Source organism: Melospiza georgiana, chromosome 2, assembly GCF_028018845.1.
Source record: "Melospiza georgiana isolate bMelGeo1 chromosome 2, bMelGeo1.pri, whole genome shotgun sequence".
Taxonomy (NCBI): Eukaryota; Metazoa; Chordata; class Aves; order Passeriformes; family Passerellidae; genus Melospiza; species Melospiza georgiana.
This window is the reverse complement of record NC_080431.1, coordinates 82,125,589-82,144,282: the sequence shown is the minus strand read 5'-3', so window position 1 is coordinate 82,144,282 and position 18,694 is coordinate 82,125,589. Positions and strand designations below refer to the sequence as shown.

At 43.3% G+C, this 18,694-nt stretch overlaps 1 protein-coding gene across 6 annotated transcripts in view; it reads left to right on the top strand.

Moving 5' to 3' along the window:
• STXBP5L (syntaxin binding protein 5L) overlaps positions 1–16,011 on the top strand; it is a 180,383-nt gene extending 164,372 nt beyond the window's left edge. For all 6 annotated transcript variants that reach the window (XM_058044368.1, XM_058044390.1, XM_058044360.1 and 3 more), the window contains 6 exons: positions 9,478–9,717; positions 10,614–10,974; positions 11,904–12,069; positions 13,866–13,977; positions 14,356–14,576; positions 15,580–16,011. In XM_058044368.1, coding sequence (XP_057900351.1) covers positions 9,478–9,717; positions 10,614–10,974; positions 11,904–12,069; positions 13,866–13,977; positions 14,356–14,576; positions 15,580–15,621 — 1,142 coding nt within the window. In that variant the 3' untranslated portion in view covers positions 15,622–16,011. The remainder of the gene's footprint in view (positions 1–9,477; positions 9,718–10,613; positions 10,975–11,903; positions 12,070–13,865; positions 13,978–14,355; positions 14,577–15,579) is intronic.
• Positions 16,012–18,694: the final 2,683 nt, after the last annotated feature.

Here is an 18,694-nt window from a genome sequence, read left to right as displayed (position 1 = left end):
ATTTGATTAAAAAGATAATACATTTTGGTAAGTAATCATAAGACATATATTAGAATAATAGATGAATCTTCTCCCCTTGCATTGGATTTCAAACTCTACTTACTTAAATCTGACTTCCTGGTACAATAGGAACTGTATTTCCAGCATTTTCATCAAGTCTATTTTCAACAAACTTTCACACAATAAATTCTTCTGACTGTTCCAGTGAGCTGATTGTCAAGATTTTGCTGACTCTCACCTCTTTACTTCTGCACAAGGATTCCTAATAGAGACAAACATTTTTGAAGAATGTCTTTGCAATGATGAATCATAGGAAGGAAATGGAGGGGGGGAGGGAAGGGCAGGGTAGTTGTCTTGTTGTCTGCTGGTTGAAATATTGCAAACTGCTCAGATTCATACAGTGCTGATATTTCTCCCACTTTAATAGCAGAATAATTCAAAAGCCAAGTAGCAGTGGCAGAGGAGTGGTGCATCATTAGTGCTGCTGCCTGAACCTATGTTTTTCCCAGTCTCTTCATCATCTTCTTTTATGCTTTTTGAAATGTTGTACGTTGTCTCAGTATCTTCTGCTTTCAGAAATGCACCACTCTCACGGCTGTAGTAAAAAAATCTGTAGTTCCTCAGTATTCTATATCTAATCTTAGCAAAAAATTAGAACCTTGTAAATTCTCAATAGCGTATTATTATTTATAAGGAAGAGATTTTTTAATGTGAAACACTGGAACAGGTTGCCCACAGAGGGGATCCCTGGAAACATGAAACATTCAAGGTTTCAGGGCTCAGAGCAACCTGACCTAGTGGAAGTTGTCCCTGTTTGTTGCAGGTGGGTTGGAACCAGATGGCCTCTAAAGGTTCCTTCCAGCCCAAAGTGTTCTATGATCCCATGATCACTGATTCTAAACAATTTTGTTTTCACATACTTGTGATTAAGCAGTATATTTCTTGAGATATAAGAATTTATAGGCATTGTAAACAAATCTACAAATACAGGAAATTCCATTGCTGAGCTTCAAGCCCCTTTTGAAAAGAAGTTCTTGAAATTTCAGGAATTAGTGATTATATTTCTTTGATAAGTCTTTCTTGCACAGAGTATAAACTACATTTTTTTTATTATCAATTTAACATTGTGCTCTTAAACAGTAATAAAAAATACCCATGAATGCAAATTATTCTTAGCCAATAAAATCCTTACAGGGATTCTGACCCATGATAACATTCTTTAGAATGGGAATGTGTTTTGTCTCCAAGCTTAGTGGATTTGAGGGCTGTAGCCATTTGCACTGCTCATGTTTCAGTCTGTTCCAGCTCTGGGTTCTGACTAGCACCCCTTTTTTTCTGCAGGTCTTCAGAGAAACACTGAAATAGGGATTCAATTTTTGTTTAGCTTCCTGGGGAAAATGTGTGGCTCGACTGGTTTACCTTCTGTACTGTGGCACAGACCCAAAATTGTTCATCTCAGCCTAAGAGCTAATATCACAGTTTTTAAGCCTGCAGAAATCCCTACCTGATAAAGAATTACTGTGTAGATTAATAGATCCCAAACATCTGCTTCTTTTCTGCACAGAAAAACAAAAAAATTGGGTTTTAAAAAATTTTTAATTGCAAATTTAGATTAAAGAAAACCCTGAATTAAAGAAAACAGTGGCATTAAAGAATAAAACTAAAATTGCTGTGGGAGGGAGCTCACTGTGGTTGTACTTGTGTAGCTGGTGGGTACATGGATGTGTGCACAGATCCACATGCTGGCACACATTTCTCTTTTGTGTTTTATGAGAAGCTTTTCAGATTTGATACTTCTTGGTTATTGGTTTGGTTTTTTTTCAAACACTGCTTTTTAAAGCTATTTTGCATTCTCCAAATGTTTCTCTCTGGCTTGTGTTGGCTGAGTCTGCAATTTTTTTCCTCCTCGTCTGCATCCATACAGGAATCTGGGCATTTTGCATACACATGTCCACCCGTGGTTCCATCATACATCATGGGAAGAAAGTAAAGAGAGAGTGGAGTTTTCCCTTTGAAGTGTTGTGTTTGGAAAATCATTTATTTCCAGCAGCAGTGATAGAAAACTGTCTTCCTTTTTTTACTATTATTTGTATTCCCCATTATGTAGTTTGTAATTAGTCCAGCCTAATCACCTTGTTCTGTAAAGGCCAGTTACATATTGGTGTTACAAAATTGCCTCTGAATAAGGAATCCCAGCAAGGTTTTGCTGTGCATTGTAATTTTATAGGAATGCTAAGAAGAAAGACTTGGAATTTGCTTTCACTTTCCTTTAAAACAATTCAGTTTCAGCACTTAGCTTTTGGATTAACTCTTTTGATTATATGTAGTTAAAATTTGATACAGAGCACTTGAATTGAAATGTCACTGTGAGCTGGCAAAGCAAACCATTCAAGTAGTTATTATTTTTAATAACCTTATCAAAATTCTATGGCAAGTACCACACAATTTCTATTTTAACTGATCCAGGGTACTTTTCTACCTGAAGTTTTTCTTTTGTGTCTGATTATGCATAGGATGACTACAGTTATTCAGGGATAAGTTGTTCTCTCATCTACATGATTCTGCCCAATTTGTTTTGGAAAATACACAGTATTTGGTATATACTATATAATTTAAACTTTTTTTATTCATTAAAAGTATTTGTGAAAATTACCATTAAAAAAAAAGCCTTTAGGTAGCCTGATGGAAACTTCCAGGTAAGTTCAGTGTGCTGTAGTTGGGATTTAGAAACATGATATTGAGTAGTTATCTTAGGAAAAAGGCCACTGCCTGAGGAAGCAAATTCACCTGGTGTCGTGCTGAGCATTGCAGTGTTTGCTGTGTAATTTATATAAAATTTATATCATTTTTCTCCTGTCAGTTATGACTGTGCTGTTAAGCTGTCTCCAGCAGTGCTGGATCCATAGCACATTGGATTTTTTTGCACTGGATGAGTGAATGTGGCCATGAGGTTTCCCTCCCATGTGGCAAGGTGGGGGTAGAAGAGGGGGGTTTCTATTTTTATCACTGGCTCCTCTTTCTCTTGAGTCTCTGAAGCCCACATGTGGATGTGAGGTAGGTAATGATGGATGGTTGGTGTAGTTTTTAGGGCACTGCTTCCTAGGCCTCCAAGAAAACTGAAAAAGAACCTGGTTGCTAGATCTAGAAAAATATTGGGGGAAAAAAGCACAAAATTATTCAAATGCATGGCTGGGTACTGCAGGGAGGAAGGGAACAGTCAGCTGTCTGTGTCTCTTGAGAAAAGGACAGGACATAAATTACCAAGGACTGAATTACCTTCCTGACTTAAGGAAGACGGTTGGGGATTCGTTTTGATCACAAGGGTAGTTAACTGCAGAAAGTAATTCTCTGAGGACGTTATTGCTTCTCTGGCAGGTTTTCAGAGCAGCTCATGTTCTCCAGCACATTCCCTTTGCCAATACAGAGAGGATCATTGCTGGTAAACTTCCTTGCCCAAGCAGCCAAGCCAGACTGACACTCACCTGATCCCCTGGCACAGCAATCCTGGGGCCACGCTTCACCAGGCCCCTGAGTGCCATGGCTTCTCACAGCTGGACTTTGACAGCATGTGGAAAAGCCCTTAGCTTGATTAATTAATTAGTTAATTTCTCAGGGAGGGGCTGATGGTGTTGATTCTTCCTATAAATCATTTGAATTCTGCTAGTGTTTGAAGTTACTTTGCCATCAGTTTAATTAGTAAGACTTGTATACCAGGAAAAAACTTAGAGACACTATGGTAAACCACAGTCCCCACTAACATTTCTGTTTGTCACCATATTTCTTGTCTGTGCAGAGGAGCAGGTGAAAGTGTTGCAGAGAAGACCTGTTCTAGATCTAGAAAGTGTGTTTCTTACTTTCCTTGGAGTGTGTTTTCTGTTAGGTTCTGCTAGGATGGACTTGATTTCTCATGAGAGTCTGCAAATTTTTCTTGTTTTTAAAACAACCAACTCAATGAAAATGTTGTTCTTACAGTCACTGAATATCTAGTCAGTTTAGTCAGTTTTAATTTAAATAATGATTTGATTCCAGGTGAAGCTAATTTCACACTGTACTCTAGCCATGTTGAGTTTGAGGGTGGGTTATGCCCTGAGTACTGAAATTTAGGTTTTTTTTCCTTGCTAGCCCTCACTTCAGATCAACACAAAGTGTTTTGCTATATCCATGGTCCCTTCCCTTGGCCTGCCTCTTCCAGTGCCCCTGGAGGTTCAGGTTTTTTGGATCTCTGAACTTTCACCCCAGTGACCGCCTGGGGATGAGGCTGATGCCCCCAGCACCATGGGTGGCCCAGGTGAGAAAGGTGTGGAGGCAGGGGTGTTGCCATGCCATGGCTTCATCACCTTCCATGATGCCTTTGGTGTCCACCTTACCCTTGAATACTTCCATGGATAAAAGGTATACAAGTTATTCTTTCCTGAACTATCAGTGCTATGAAAGATGCTTCAGCAGAATGAATAGTTCAGGTTGGGGTTTCAGTTCTAGAGAATTGTGATGTCTTTAATTAAAGAACATATGTCCAAGCTCATAAACTCAGTCCAAATTGAGCTTTTAGTGATGTTAATGTAAAGACAGTTTGCTTGTGTAAGTCAAGGGAAGTGATTCATACAATTAAATATGGAAGTCTGATAGATTCTTACTGCAAAGATCTTTTGCATTTTGGTAGAAATTATTTCCACTTTTTCAACGTGAAGAATAATTCTGTCCTGACAGTTCCCTTCTGTTTTTAAAACTTGCTGAACTAAAACATAAGCCTTAAGTTTACAATATCCTGGAAATACCAAAGTTCCAGGTCTACTGTCTTGAATCTGTTTTCTGTTTCAAGCCTTTATTTGCCATCCATTCTGTCAGTGTTGTGTCAGTGGGAATTCCATGAAACCTTGCAGGTTACACTGCCTTAATTGTAGCAACTTCAGGGCAATACATTTCAGAAGTTTCTCCAGGGAGGGTCAAGCATCCCACAGCTGTGAGCTCCATGAGAGCGCAGCCACATTCCAGTGGTTGGAATGCTCTGCAAGCTGCATATCCACAGCATAGTTTTGGGGTAACTTATATAAATTGTAACTTATAATTGGTAGGAAATCATTGGCAGTAAAATTCCAGTACATTATTTGTGCTTAGGACAACGTCTGCTGCTTTCTAGTGAGTTGTGTTATGTGGAATGCAGCTTTGGAGTGGTGCTGTTAAAATGTTGGTTTTATAGCCAAGCAAATGCCCCTCAATGTGTGTTCTGTCCTGCCCCTTTCTCCTCGGTGTTGCTGAAGCATTCCCATCAGCACCATGTTTGGTCTCTGTGTCTCTGTGATGTTACTGTGTACAAATTCATGCTGTAAGTATATTTCCTTTACCATATATTTCCTCTTCACATTCAGGGCTTTCCTGACTACACAATTTTGAACATATTTGTCTTAAAATATAAGATGATGGGCTTAAACTGGAAAATGTTTTAAATAGTTCCATTGTCCTCTGTTAGGTTTGGTGTTTGAGGTTAAAACTTTTAGAATTCTCCAAGTGAGGAAAATATAAACCATTCCACTTTCTTTTTTTCCAGAATATATTGATTTCCATGTCAAAAAGGTCAACTTTTGTATGTATTTCATAAACAGATCAATTACTCATTACTTCAAAATCAGCAAAGGACCTATAAATAGCATCCAAGACACTGGCAATCAATTGCAAAACTCTTCAGTAATGAATGTAAATATTTGCTATGAAAATGTTGGTCTTTGTTACTGGTAGGTTGATTTTTTTTTCATTCCTCTTAACAAGTGATGCTTCTATTTTCCTGATTCCTAACTTCATAAAGAAAATCACTGCTCAGGGCTGCTTTTGTATAAATGTCATGATGATGTTTGGCTCAGATTCCCAGTGCTCCAGTACTTCCATGGAATCAGGACATCCTCACACTGCACTGCACAGATGATGAACAGAGGACTCGAAAGCACCGGCTTCCTTTTTAACCTGCCTGTGCATTGAAGTGTCCTGTGTGTTTTTCCATGAGGTGGGAAGCAACTTAGAGAGGTTCTGGTTGCATTTAAGTCATAAAGCTTCTGTTTGTATGCTTCTGGCTCATCACCCAAATTTAACAACCAGTCCAATGTCACAAAGGAAGTTGGTTCCTGAGTTTCCATCTGCAGCTCATTAACCCAAACTGTGCATAGGATGGGGCTGAATGAAAACATTTTGAAGTAAGCAAGGCTACTCTTAGGACAGCGGTGGTGTTTATCCTGTGTGGCCTTGACCCATGGAATGCACTGACTGCAGGTAGTGATGCTTTAGCTCAGAGGTGTTCATCACCCAGCAGCATCTCCCAAATTCCAGTCAGTGCTTAGCACTCAGGGGCCACTGGGGTCCCTCTGATGGTGCCCTCTGGAGCCTGGAGACCTATACAGGAGAAAAGCCAAGAAATCTGGGTGTGCAAGAGGAGGAGGAGCAAGGATGCGGTGATCTGAGGGGCTGTGTGGGACCTAATGGATCCTGGGAGCTGGATATGTGCCTCTCAGAGAAAAGGGAATGCTAGGCTTCCTCAAAGCAGGAAGCAATCTAGAGACAGGAGCACATTTGTGAGACAGTGCTATGTAGCAGGATGGTCTCCACAGGAGGAGAAAACAGAAACTTCTGAGGAGCTTTTCATAGGTCAATGTCCTGTCCCCTCACTGCAGCCCAGAATCCAAATCAACTTTGACCTCTGTCACAAGGAAGTGGTCCTAGCTCAGACTCCTGCAGAAAAATGCAGCTGACATTCTGGCTAAACCCATCATGCAGAGCAAGAAAAGGGAAATAGAACAGAAAACCTGGAATATGGTGGTTGGGTTAAGGATTGCTACAGACTGGCAAGTCAACTTTAGGATGACAGGATGTCATTTTACGACATAGAAAACATACTAGCAAATAATTTGGCAAATTTTTAAAACTTCCCAAGGAAAGTACTTTTGTGTTTCTCCAGGATACAACTGAATGCTTTCTAGATTATGAATTTGGGGTAGAATCTTTTTGAGAAAAGAGTCCCAGGGAACAAGACTTAATTTAATCCTGAAATCTAGAAAGAGCAGAGATTTCTACCTTGCTTTAGAGCCAGCCAGTAAAGTCACACAGCAGTTGCAGACTTTGCTGTTCAGATATGTTTAATGACATCAAATTTTGGCATATGTCTTGCTGATCTTTAGAATTTCAGTTTGAGTAGTGTATTTAATAGAAAATGGCACAGTATGTTCCCAAAAGTGTCCTAAAGATTATATCTGTTAGTGTCAGTTTTGCAGAGATGTATTAGTTAACTGTACTGCACAGGAGTGAGGAACATTTCTTGTTAATTTAGGGAGGGAGAAAGCTTGATGACACATGCAAATGGCACATCATATATTTAAAGTAATGTGTATGTCGCCTACACGAACTGCATTTGTCCTTTCAACATCTTCCTTAGCTTGAGCAGTACCAGTTTTGATTTTTATGTGACTGTGATATTAATACACCTGTTAAAGAGAAGATTAATTATATAATGGCATTTTTATTAAGGATTAGGTACCCTTTGGGAGAATATATATATACATATATACATATATATATATATCTATAGCCCTGATTATTTCTGCCATGAAATTACTGTCTTCCTTTCTTTACCTGGCAGCTGTCAGTGCTCAGGAAGGAGCTGGGCCAACTCGTTCCCTGCAGGAGCAGCACAAAGTTCTTGGGGTTATGGGAGACACTAATTCTCAAGGTGTTAGCAGCTGTGTCTGTAGATGTGCCAACAATCCCAGTTTATGCAGCTGCATGGAGCAGTGCTGAGACACAGCTAGAGAGCTACAACAGTGCCTACATGAATGTGGAAGTGGGGTGAGGGCAGTGCTTGGAAGTTCAAGTAGGCATAAGATTCTCTTCCATGAGAGTGGAACTGAAGCGCCAGGAACAGCTGTCCTGTAAAACTCCTCTTTGACATGCTACAGATGCCCTCAAAGGACAGGAGGTGGCCCAAGTGTGAAAGAGTGCAGGAGAATCTGCCCCAAGCCTGTGTGCCAGCACTTAAGCAGAAGCACACGCAGAAATACTTGGTGTGGTTCCAGCAGTGCTTCACCCTGGTTCTCTCCAGCCTTCCCCAGGGAGCTGCAGTGTAGGGATGACTTTGCACTGAGGCAGCTGGGCAGGGGAACACAGTGCTGCAGTTTGTTGTCTGAGGAAGAGATTCACTGGCAAAGCTGCTGCTCTGGTGGAGCACAGGAACCGTGTATAGTGTGGGGATTAGCTTAGCTTTAAGCTGGAGTATGTGAGAAAGTAATTTTCTAAATTTATTCTTCAACCATGGCAGAAACTAGTCCTCTTTTTAGACACTTCTATTGGCTCTGAGGAGGTGACTCTTCTGAGCTATCAAAAGGACAATTTTGTACCAGATACAGAGCTGCTTCATAATGATAGGTTCAGGAGCAAGACCTTTTTATCTCAGATCCAGTACCTTCAACTATTTCTCCACCTCCAGTCATTATGTTGCAAAAGAGCATGTGGGATTTCCAGGGATCTGATCCCATGTTTAACTACAGGTTGGTAAACAGCAGCACTGGCAGCACTGGACTGTGCAGCAGCCAGCCCTACTCCCATCTTCCCTCTGGCTCCTTGGCTCTTCAGGAACTTTTTAGCTCTCTGTGCTTTATAGCCCCTGATGTTCCTGCTAATGCCAGGAGCCACCTCACACAGCTTTGTGCTTCCTGCCTGGCACTAGACAAAGCAAAGCAGAGCTCCTCAGCCAGCTCATGGTTACCTCTCTCTGAAAAGCTCAGAGGGAGTCTCTGTACCTGGGCACTTGCAGTGGGGAGAGCACAGCTCTGTCTCCAGCTGGCTCTCGATGCTGCCTGCTAAGGCTCAGGCAGTGCCAGCTCACCCTGCAGTTGTTGCCAAGGGCACAGAGCAGGTTTCTCACTTCACTCCCTGGGAAGCCAGAATGGATGTGTACCCTGAGATGTTTTGGAGACTGGGCTCAGTTCAGCAATGGGTATCTTTTCCCCAGGGAGCAGTTATTAATGCCTTCACAATAAATGATGGCTGTGAACACAGTGCTTGAATGTTCTGGTGATGGCAACAGGATCAGAGCAGGGGACACATGCTCTGAAGCTGGTAATGGCATCTCCCTTCATGTCCTGCAGCAATGGGATACATGGATTAATTCTAAATGCATTGGTAACATATGGGTCCAAAATTGTTTTGTGCTATTTAGAACAAGTCCTTTGAGCTAAGGCTGTTGTAAATTCTAATTAGTTCATGCTAATCTCCACAATAGGCAGTTATTTCTAATGCAGATCTAGCTGATGATGTCTGACAGCATTTTCCACACTTATTTATACACTGGCAGCAAGCTGGAATCATGCTAGGGTCACAATGTTTGCTCAGGTTAAGAAAACTTTATTTTCTGTACTCTGCAGGGAGTTTGTATTTGCTGCAGGCTTGTGCCTGTTCCAGGAGTACTGATTTATGCCTGTTTGCTTGTATCTGTTTGTGCAGAAAATAGGGAAAACTCCTTCAGCCGTTCCCGAAGCTCCAGCGTGTCCAGCATCGACAGGGACTCCAAGGAGGCAATCACAGCTTTGTTCTTCATGGAGTCCTTTGCCCGAAAGAACGACTCTGCTGTTTCCTCCTGCCTCTGGGTCGGGACAGGCCTCGGGATGGTCATAATCCTGTCCCTCAATCTGCCTGCCAGCGATGACTTACGGCACTCAGAGCCAGTCATGGTGTCTCCAAGTGGTGAGAGTGCAGCTCTTTTCCTGCTTTTATCTGTCTGGGTGCTATGGGGCAATAAGTGCATGATTTTGTAGGGCCTTCTGGGCAGAAGTGTCTCAAAAAATCAAGCAGTGGTCACTCACTGAGTGGAGGGCACACAGGTAAAGATGCTGATGAGGGACCAACAGCTTCATGGACTGAGACACTTTGGTTGTGTTAGCTCCAAATACTGCCTTGTGTAGCAGGCAAAGTTACATGCTTCTTGTGAGAACCAGAGCTCCTTCATATTGTGAAATTACAGTCCTGTTTACAATTCTGTCTGGGATTCTGCAAGCAGTTTAGCTGTCTCGGTATCAGAAAGCTGCAGAGAAGCAGAAGGCAGTTCAGGAAAGGAAACAAAAATGTTGGCAGGTTGCTGTACCAGGAGAGATCCTTGGCTGAGTGAGTGACAGATGGTGTAGCAGAGAGAACAGAGGGCTGAGAGGTCAGGTCTGAGGAGAGGCAGCATGTGCTTTAAAAATGGACAAAAAATGGAGAATCCACAGAAGCAGAGGTTTCCTACCCCCAGTTTGTTTAGAAAAACAATGCTGGAAGGTCACCAGACTTGGAGCAATTTTACTGCTGGGGAATACATATTCTGCTCTTATAATGTAGAGATAAACAACAGGCCATCTTTAACAGCATGTATTCCATCCATCATTATAGATATCAGCTGCCTGAGACCTTTCCAGTACTGGCAGGCTGTTTGTTCACCTTCTCCTGTGCTCAGGAAGAACTGAGCAAGCACCCCTTGTCACCTTGGCTGGATTAATGTGTGTGCTGTGTTTACCAAAGCTGGTGTCAGCTGTGCTGTGCTGACAGGCAGCCTGGCTGTGGTGGCAGTGCCAGTGAGAGGAAATTCAGGGAGTTCTGTTCTGCAGGCACCGTGCTGACCCTGAAGGGAGCCGTGCTGACCTTCGCGTGCTTGGACTGCATGGGGACACTGACACACCAGCCCTATGAAGTATGGAGGGACCCACACAGTGCTGATGACGGTGACAGAACAAGGAAAAGGAAACTTGTCATGCATTCCCCTTCCTCCTCCCAGGATATGGGTGATCATCAATTTGCAGTCATTTGTTCAGAAAAACAAGCCAAAGTCTTCTCATTGCCTTCCCAAACATGTCTTTATGTCCACAACATCACCGAAACGTCCTTTTTATTGCGAGCAGATGTGGTCACCCTCTGTAACAGCGTCTGTCTGGCGTGCTTTTGTGCTAATGGGCACATCATGACACTGAGGTACTTATCTAACTAATCTTGTGGCAAAACTAAGCAAAGAGGTGGCACAGTGCTGTCATATTCCACTTGTGTTTGCTCCAGAGGGCCTGGTGCTCTGCATTAACTCCCTGGTGGGTGTGTTTAATTCGCTGCCTTGATGCAGCCATACCTTGGGCTGTCTCCGCCTGGGGAGTTAAAGCAGGCAAGTGCACAGTAAAGCAAGCTCCTGGTGTTTTCCAGTAGCCCCCTACCTGTGACAGTTGATGGCTGGTGATTTTTAATAAAAAAAAAGCCCTTATAATTTTGCCCAGTTATGGTGGGTCAGGTATAGAGAAGTATAAAACTCAGCCACAGAAAGGGTTCTGTTTATCCTTTGTGAAGTACCAGGTCCCACTCTTGGCACTTCTGTAGCTTTTCTGTTCAGAGCACTTGGTTCCCCTTCCTTGTCCCTTCCTCCCAGGAGCTCACTGTGCAGTAGCCCTGTGGTTGTACCTTCACCTTGCTGCTCCCTGTTTCCCTGGCCAGGCCATTTAAATTTGGAAAAAATACCGCTCAGAAACCATGGGAAGCTGGAGGACAGCAAAGGTGATGCTGGAGCCTCTGTCCACAGGGTGGGAGCAGGGCCCTGCCAGGCCCTTTCCTACAGATGTCCCTGCAGGCCTTGCCCTGCAAACGACCCGGCCATGTGGCACAAGCCATACTGTGCCACATGCACATCCCATGTCCAGACAGAAGCAGAAGCCTTAGGGCCATGGAGGCAAGGCAACTGAAACCCCTCCATGCAAGCAAACAAAATCCGATGGGAATGCAGCATTTTTATGGCAGGATTTTTCAGCTTAGAGCTGTACTTTAAATATTGCAGTTATGAAGAGCATAAAGTGAAGTGTTGGTTGAAAATGCAGGCACAGAGCAGGTGTTCCATGCTAACCTGGGAATGTGCTTCTCCTCAGCTTGCCCAGCCTCCGCCCGCTGCTGGACATGAACTATTTGCCTGTGACAGACATGAGGATAGCACGGACCTTCTGTTTCACTAACGAGGGGCAGGCTTTGTACCTGAGCTCTCCCACAGAGATCCAGCGCCTGACCTACAGCCAGGAGATGTGTGACAACCTGCAGGTAGGGCTCACACCTCACCCTGTGCCCCTGTGTGGCAGGGACAGTGCCCTCACTCCTCAGGGCCAAACTGGCCCTGATAAGCACAGTGCTGCAGGGGCAGGACAGATCTGTTCCTCTCCACTTGCCCTGACTGAATGATGCCAAAGCAACAGGGAGAGGTCAGCAGCTCTGTTGTTCCTTGGGCTTTTTCATGCACTCTGACCTGCACCTGTGCAAAAAGTCTTTACAATGTCAGAGATGGGCTGCTTTGGTTTGGTTATTTTACAATGAAAAAGCAAATAAAAATGTCACTTACTGAGGAGAAGGGAATTGTGAGAGGTAACAGGGAGAAACATGAGCAATAAAAGGAAAAAAAAAAAAAAAGAGGGGGAATAAGTTCTGGGTTATATAATTAGCAGTGAACCAGAATGGAAGTATAAAAGAAATGGTCCTGCCAGCACTCATTATGCCCTAAGGAATAACATGTGCTGAGCTGCTCAACTCACATCACAGCACTGTCTGTCTCAAGTCTGAAAAGGCACTTTGAGGAGCAGGCATTGCACACCAGCTTTTGTGCACCAGAGAGGAGATTATTTTGCAAGGAGCCAATTTTAAAATAATCTAAAGGTTTGACCAATGCATCTTAGACTGTGGACCAACAACAAGAGGCTGTTACAAGCTAAATTGGGTTTTTTACCAGCCTTAACAGCACCCTGTAACTACCAAGAAAAGGGGAATACAGCCCTCGCTTCTCTGTACTGCTGGACTATGGCTGCTTTTATCTTGGCTTTTAGGCAAAAAAGGTTTGCATGGTCATTATGTGTGTACAGAAAGCAGATGACCCAGTGTCACCTGCTACTTGGGAAAACAAAGCTGGGCTGCATGAGAGCTCCACTTGGGCTCCAAGGGCTGCAGTAATTTTTCTCCCCAGAGCAGGTGACAGTGCAGAGCAGCAGTGGCTGTGAGTCACAGCGCTGCCCTCGCCCCCAGGATCTGCCTGCTGTGTGCAGCACAGCAGCTGGGTCTGCCTGCTGAGGCTTGGCTGAGCAAACACAGAGCTGAGCAACAGGGCAGAAACTGTTCTCAGCACACACAGCCCCCTGGTTTCAAACACTAATGGCACTGCACACTTTTCCCATCAGTTTTCCAGAGAGCCTGCTTTTCCTAATACTGCTGCAGATAAATCTGAGCCTGACATTTGTTGGGAGTGACTGTTCCAAGATGTGGCACCAGAGCAGTGCCTTCAGCAGATGTGCTTATTTAGCAATGCTGATGGCACACTAATGGGGTGGGGGAAGGTTGTAGGAAGGTAATGAATTTTGTTTAGAAAGGAAAAAACCAACTAAACTACAAACCACCAAACTCTGAATTGCTGGCAAGCGCTGAACTCAGGTGTGCTATAAAAGGAGAGCAGAGTGACTGCCCAGCCTGGCTGGGCAATCACTGAAGCAAAATAGATAATACACAGCAAATTGTTTATTCAATTATAGTGTCACCTCTGCTGTTTCTAAGCAAAATGCAACCTTATCACTGGTATTTTTATTCTGTATTAGCTGCAGGTTTTATTCTCTGGTAACAAACATGGGGCTGAGCAGTGACAAACCAAGTCCCTTTGAAAGCATGAGTGAGTCTAGTTTGCCCAAGCATTTGTCAGAATACACAAATATCACCTGCAGCATACTGGTCACACAACAGACTCTTTTAAAACTAGTTGATTAGGTCCAGTGCATGTGGCTTGTTAATGAAAAGCAAGAAAACACCTAGAATCACTTTCACCCCACTAACCTTTTACATGAATGTTCTTCTGGCTTTACTAGGACATGCTTGGGGATTTGTTTACTCCTGTGGAAACACCAGAAGCCCAAAACAGAGGCTTCCTCAAAGGACTTTTTGGAGGAAGCGGACAAGCTTTTGACAGAGAGGAGCTTTGTGAGTAATTTATTGCTTGGGGTTTTTGGGGCAGAAATTTATTCTTGAGATCTCCTGCCCTTGTCATCTAAGAATGGAGCAGTGCACATGATTTAGATGACTGATGAAAAGAGAAAGTTGACCTGGTGGAGGAAGGGGAGGGTTCTTGTCTGCCATTCCATAACTCCTTCATCTTGGCAGCTTCTTTTGATCAGCTGAGTGTGGGGCACACGACTGCCCTGCAGATGTGGTGGCGGCAGAGCAAAACCTTCCAGATGTGCCACCCGCCCCTGGAATGGCGCCACTGCTGCAAGGAGGCAGCTGGAGACTGGGCAGCACTGACAGAGCCAGGCCAGGCGCTCATCCCTGTCTCTCTGTCTGTCCGTTTCTCCTGTGCAGTCGGCGAGGCCACAGCAGGAAAAGCCTCCCGCAGCCTGGCCCAGCACATCCCCGGCTCGGGCGGGATCGAGGGCGTGCGAGGAGCGGCGGGCGGGGTCATCGGGGACCTGACCCGGGCGCGCATCGCCCTGGACGAGAGGGGGCAGAAGCTGGGCGAGCTGGATGAAAGGACTGCCAGCATGATGGCCAGCGCAGAGGCCTTTTCCAAACATGCACACGAGGTAGGAGCCCTGGCACCCACACCCTGCGATGGGAACTGCCAACCCTGTGTGCTTCCATTTGGGAAAGCCGAGTGCCCTTCTTTCCCTTCACCCAGTCACGGTGTGCTCATGTCAGCATGGCATTGTTCCTGCTCCCAAACTATCAGAGTGCCAAAAATAAACACAGCCCTTCCTTTCACGTTTCCAGAAATGAGCATCCATTGTTAGCCTCTGAATTTAGAACATGGCACTTCTCATCTTGCCTTTCTCACTAATTCGTTATGGTTTGTTTTTTTAAGCCACTTAATGCAGCACATCCATGCAGTAGGGCAGAAAAGAGGTAGGTGGATGAGTGCAGAGGAACCTTTACAGATCTTACTGGGAAAAGGAGAACATTACTAGTACAGCCCTGTGGTACTGTTATGTAGAATAGGCCTTGCCAGGAATAGGAATAGCTTCTGTGCTTGGAGCTGGAAATGGAAAGCTTTTCCATCCCACGCTGTTAAGACTGGGAAAACTAAAATGATTTTTCTTGAAGATAAAACAACATCAAAGCATACTTCCCAAAATGCACGTTTTTCATTTCATGTGCATCACATCTCCAGACAAGACCTTTACATTTTTATTGGCTTTTGTTAGTGTGAGGCAGAAAGAATGTGCCCTGAATTGCAAGAAGTTTATATAGTCAGGGCATATCTACTATGCTCCATAGAGAAGTGTCTTTTTATTCCTATAGAAAGCAAGTTCCTTTAATTTTTGAAGAAGAAAAGTAGTTAAAGTTCCTCAGGGAAAATATTCTAAAACCAGCAATAGCAGGTAATGCTTTTTAAACATACTAACTATGAAATTAAATATGAGATCTCAGTGGACCCAAGACCTGCTGACATTGTTAGTGAAGTATTGCATTGTTCTGCATTTATTAATTCTGAAGTTTGACAGTTAATGGGCCTGGGTCATGTGTGGTCTCTCACATGCAGGGTGGTGTTTGATTGCCATTTGTTTGGTTTTCTCCCCATCTCTGTAGGTGATGCTCAAATACAAGGACAAAAAGTGGTACCAGTTTTAGACTTTCAAAGAAGCTGCTTGTGGCTTTATTAAGAACACTGTTCAGGGAAGCAGCCTTTATTCCCAGTCACTGGCCAGAGACAGTTTTTTCTCCTAGAAGATGTTTTCCTGTTACTGTTATTGGATCATCACAGTGGACGTCAAGGAGAAATTTACAGACCGTGGGATGGAAGCTGGAATCATGAGGGTCTTTCCAAAAGCTGACTTTTGGGGGGCTAATTTTTTCCCAAAAGGAACTCAACCATCACTGTGGCATGTAGTTTTTCAGGAGCTGTAGGTATGAACTGTGGGAAGGGCGTCTGGTGAAAAATATTCTGTACAAACTCGAATGTTAATGCACTTATAAAACTTTGCATGACTAATTGCCAACTTAAAAAAAAAAAGAGAAAAAGGAAGCATGTTGTGACCGAAGAAAAATGGGATTTATTTCTATTCTGAGCAAAAAAAAAAAAAAAAAAAAAAAAAAAAAAAAAAAGAAAAAACACCTAAATGACAAAAATCTTTATTTTTTAAAAGTTACATTACAAAAAGCCAGGACATTTCAAGCATGTTTGCTACTGGTCTCCACATAAAAATGAGTTGAGCTGCATTTTCTTATCTGCTATTTATTACCCTTGAAAAGCCTTGCTTGAGGCAGTGCTCTTTAACTCCTACCAGAAAAATAAATAAATTTAAAATCCTATCCCCAAAATCTAACGATTTTGCAGGTAACTGGACAGGCACTATCTAAAATGATCATTAAGAAATGTGCATAGATGGTTTATTTGCAATGCAGAGCACCTGAAACATCATCCTAATCTATATTCTTTAAAATGTGCTCTAGATTCATCTGTTGTCCTTGAAGGGGGCCCGTGGCACTTTTCATCCCCGTGGAGTCTGTATCACTTGGTTGCCTTATTTCCCAGTAACAGGAATAGAAAACCAGCTTTGGAAAGCATTTCTTCAAGTTTGGAAAGGCAAGATGGGAACCCAGAGTCCCATCAAACACTGCTCAGAGGCTGCTTAGCAGCTTGCAGAGCAGCCTAAGTGCTCAACTGAAATTATGAGAGGAGGCCTGCACAGAAACCCCCCAAAACCTGTGACAGAAAGAGAGATTAGAGCAGGAACACTACACAGTGGGCCAGGGAGGAGCATGGAAAACCATTGCCAACATATATATGGAACACAGATATAGAGTGACACCATGGGTGAGTGGCACTTTGTACTCTGCTCACACTGCTAAAAGTAATTTGCTTCTGCTCCAGAGTGGCTTGTTTGGTTTCTGCAGTGAATGCTGCAGGAAACTCTGCAGCCACAGAGGAGAACAGTAAGCTGGAATTATTGCCTATCCTGGTGGAGTGCTCCACCCTGTCCTACAAGACTCACTGCCACACTGGTCAACTCTTAGGTTAGAAATGTTTCCAAGATTGGCTTGGAAACAAGGCACTGAAGGCTTGTTCTTATGTGTCTGGACATAATTTCAAATTAGAAAAAAGAAAGTGAGGAAAAGCTGGAAAAACAGCCTTTAAAATGTTTCTTTTGAAGAAATGTCACATCTTCTGTCTCTTAAAGGAATCCTGATGGACACTGATGGAGACAGGCACCATCCCACTCACACCTAGACCTTAATTTCACTGGTGTTTGTATCATCACAGTGTTCAGATGATCCCTCTCAAAGACATCTTTTCCTTCTTCTTCCTTTGCCTACAATAAAATACAGCCCAGGAAGCTGTACCATCCACAAGTCTGGCCTCACAGCTGGCCCAGTGCACAAGTTAAAGGGTTGGGAGAGATTTGAGGTGTTAAGTTTTAAATTCCCATTGCAGCAGAACAGAATTTCATGATTTACAGGATTTTTACATTTTGCTGTAGCTGAAACCAAAATGATGGCCCTGACAGGTCCAGCTCAGCTGGGAATGAGACTCCACAAGTTTCCCTGGCACAGGGGAAACTGCTCTATGTGCTCAGAACTGTAGAAACTTGCAGGGAAAAAGGACAAAGCCTGAGCAATGCCTGGGCTTGTGCTGAGAGCTCAGGAATTGGAGTTGTCCATGACCCAGGAGGATTTCTCTGTGTGTAAGGAAAAGCCAAATTTGCCAATCTGATGGCAGTAGGAACTGGGTTGGGGCTGGGTCACAGAAGTAACCACTTGTGCCTGTGAGGAGGCACTGCTCTAAGCAGGCTTGAGAATGAGAAATAAAGGAGAACATTGTGGCAATTTGATCTTCAGTCCAAACCTGCGTTCACTGCGGCTCTGCTCCGGCCTGGAATCCAAACCCACTGTCTCTGGGCAACAAAATCATTTGGGGCAGCATTCAAAATGTCCAGCAGCCAGCTTATTTTCCATTCTGCCCTGCTGTGTAGCAGTCAGAAGCAGCTCCAGAGGCTGATTGGAATCATGGGATCCCTGAAGAAAATTTAAGAGCAACTTCTGACTGCTGATCACTGCAGCTCACCCAGAGAGAAAAGTGTCCTCAACAAGTCTTTACACAAGGCCCAACTGTCTCTGGCTGCCAACAGTCTTTAACACCAGGGGGAAAAAAAAACCTGCCAGTAGGTTTCCATTTGCATTTTTATGCAACAGAGAAATGAGAATTTAGCAGCCCTCAAACTTAAAGTTTTTAATGCTAAACTTTTAAGCAACTTTTCTTTAGTACTCTCCATCAGGTCACAGCTTTCCACTCTTATATATTTTACATATTTCCAGACAGTTACCAATTACAATTTCTGTTAAGTTCACCACCTGTGACTATAATTATCAATTTTCTTGTAGTCTGTAGAGATCTAAAAAGTTGTATATGTTTGTATATAGAACATTCTATATATATAATATATATATGTAATGTATATGTTGTATAAGTTTGTTAGTGCACACTGTTAAATGCTTTCTATCAAGATTTACCATGTATGTGGAAAAAACCCATCACTTAAAAAGTTCAATGAGGGAGGAAAACTCTTGCCTGGGTGATTTATTGTGAAATGAGGGGGAGTGTGGGATTTTTGCCAGGCTTGCCCTGCACGCTGCTCAAGGCTGTCAGTGACAGGCACAAAGGAGCTGCAGCATTCCCAGCGAGGAGAGCAGCATCTGACTGCAG